The sequence below is a fragment of the Myotis brandtii genome, unplaced genomic scaffold (genome assembly GCF_000412655.1).
Source record: "Myotis brandtii unplaced genomic scaffold, ASM41265v1 scaffold797, whole genome shotgun sequence".
NCBI classification, from domain to species: domain Eukaryota; kingdom Metazoa; phylum Chordata; class Mammalia; order Chiroptera; family Vespertilionidae; genus Myotis; species Myotis brandtii.
Genome location: NW_005371210.1, coordinates 398994 through 400949, shown reverse-complemented (window position 1 = coordinate 400949; position 1956 = coordinate 398994). Strand labels below are relative to the sequence as shown.

Here is a 1956-nt window from a genome sequence, read left to right as displayed (position 1 = left end):
GCCATCAGCGGTCCCCTCTGTCCCTGCGGCCAGGGAACTATCCGCTAGGTGTTTCGACCCCAAGAGGATTTATGGGGGGGGGGGGGAAGGCGGGCAGCCCAGCGCAGGTTGGCCCCTGCCCAGCTGGAGTGTTTGTAGAAGGAACAGGAAGGAGGGGAAGGGGAAGTGAGACCTACGGAGCTTCCTTGTGAACAGTTCTTCCCGCAGGGTCCGTGGTGCTGGTGCGAGAACTGCCCCCCCCACCCCCGTGCTCCACCCAGACCCTGGTCCTGTTGCTGTCCGGGGGCCGGGCACACAGCCCCCAGCGTGCCCTGGGCACTCGGCTACCGGGCGCTGACCTGGGCCAGCGGCTCCGGCCTGCCCTTCCTGACCGCTACCACCTGAGACTCTCCGTGACCTGAACTGTTTGAGAAGCAGATGGTCCAACAGGCCTGTGAGCGCTCTTCTCGAAGCTGTTATGACGACACGACGATTGCCACTTACGAAACAGCCTGTGTTGTAATAACTTTCAAAACGAAGCAAATACTTTAAGCAGCAGCCAAATCAGCTTACTCCTCGGTGGTGCTTATGCTGAGGCCACAGCGCAGCCTCCACTGCCGCTGCCTCTCGCCAGCCTGTTACCGGGACTAGATCTTAGCGTCCCTCCAGGGACAACCAGGCCCGGGACACAATGCAGGAAACCAGTGTTCAGGCCCGGGCTGTGGTCGCACAGCTGTGGTCCTTGAGTGGAGGGAACCCGCCGGCAGAGGGCCGCCCCCCTCCCCCGTGGGCAGAGGCCCCGCGGGCTTGCACTGCAGTCGGCCAGGAAGGAGGGGGCACAGGCACAGCCCGAGTTATTGGGAAAGAGCGTAGGTTTCCCACCCAGGGAAGCCTTTGCCAGTGCTGTAATGTACCCCGCGAATCACACAAGGACGCCTCAAGAAGTCAAACTAAGGAGTCACATTTATTGCAAATCCGGGACTACGAGGGGGCATTTCGCTCTCCCAAACCTCGCAGTGCCCTCCCAGCCCCAACACCAGATTTATAGGCAGAGATCACAAAGGTATTGATTACATCCCAGGGTTTGGAATGAGGACCCTGGTTTGCACCAAGCAGTTATAGAAGCGAAATTGAGCTGATTAGTTATCTACAAAGATTAATGATAGTTTTGGGTCTTCAGACCACTGAGTTGACAGAAACACATTATCTAGAGCCCCGGGGTCTTGGGACCACTGAGTCAACCGGAACGCATTATCTGTGGCCACTGAGGCAATTTAGGGTCATTGTGCCGTCCTGGTCCCCAGGTACAGAAGACTGTGCTTTCTAAAACCGGTATGACCACAACCCATGGGGTATTCACGTTACAATCAATAGGGTATTCAATCGAATGGGATGATTTATACAATTCAGAAAATCAAAGTAACTTTTCTATAGTTAAACAAAGCAAATAAGTACAGAAGCCAAACAGCAGGGTTAAAGTTAAACTACAGTTTCTACCTGAGATAATTGCTACCGTACTTCACCCGCAGGAGCCAGGAGGGCTGGCACCTCGGAGCTGCTCTACATTCGCTTGCTTTTCTGGGCTCCCTGGCCGCTCCACCTGCATGGCCCTGGGCTTTGGGTGGAAGCTGCAGGGTGTGCACAGAAGCTTCACCTGCATCCCTCTGGCAGCAAAGGCCCAGAGAGGCCTCCCGGCCGCCTCGTGAGCCGGTTCCCGGGGCCTGTCTGGGCCCATGCGCCCTGCTCCTCACCGGGGCCGAGACGGAACAGGAGCCGCCCGCTCACAGGCCTGGAGCTCTGCCAGGTCTGCATGGCCCCTGCTCGAGCTGCAGGCCTGGCCTTGGGGGCCTCCCAAAGCAGCCGGGGGTCAGGGCGCGACTTGAGTGGGATGGGCAGCCCTCCTGCGCAGCCACATTTCTGGGCAAAAGGAGAGGGTTGCCTCACTGACAGCTGTCCTCCTGCCAAGAGGAGCAGAGA

At 58.0% G+C, this 1956-nt stretch overlaps 1 protein-coding gene across 1 annotated transcript in view; it reads left to right on the top strand.

The window, feature by feature from the left end:
* CCDC57 (coiled-coil domain containing 57) overlaps positions 1–1956 on the top strand; it is a 42053-nt gene that overhangs the window by 35262 nt on the left and 4835 nt on the right. Inside the window, exon 18 of the mRNA XM_014531243.1 lies at positions 1614–1616. Within this exon, the coding sequence (XP_014386729.1) occupies positions 1614–1616 (3 nt within the window). The remainder of the gene's footprint in view (positions 1–1613; positions 1617–1956) is intronic.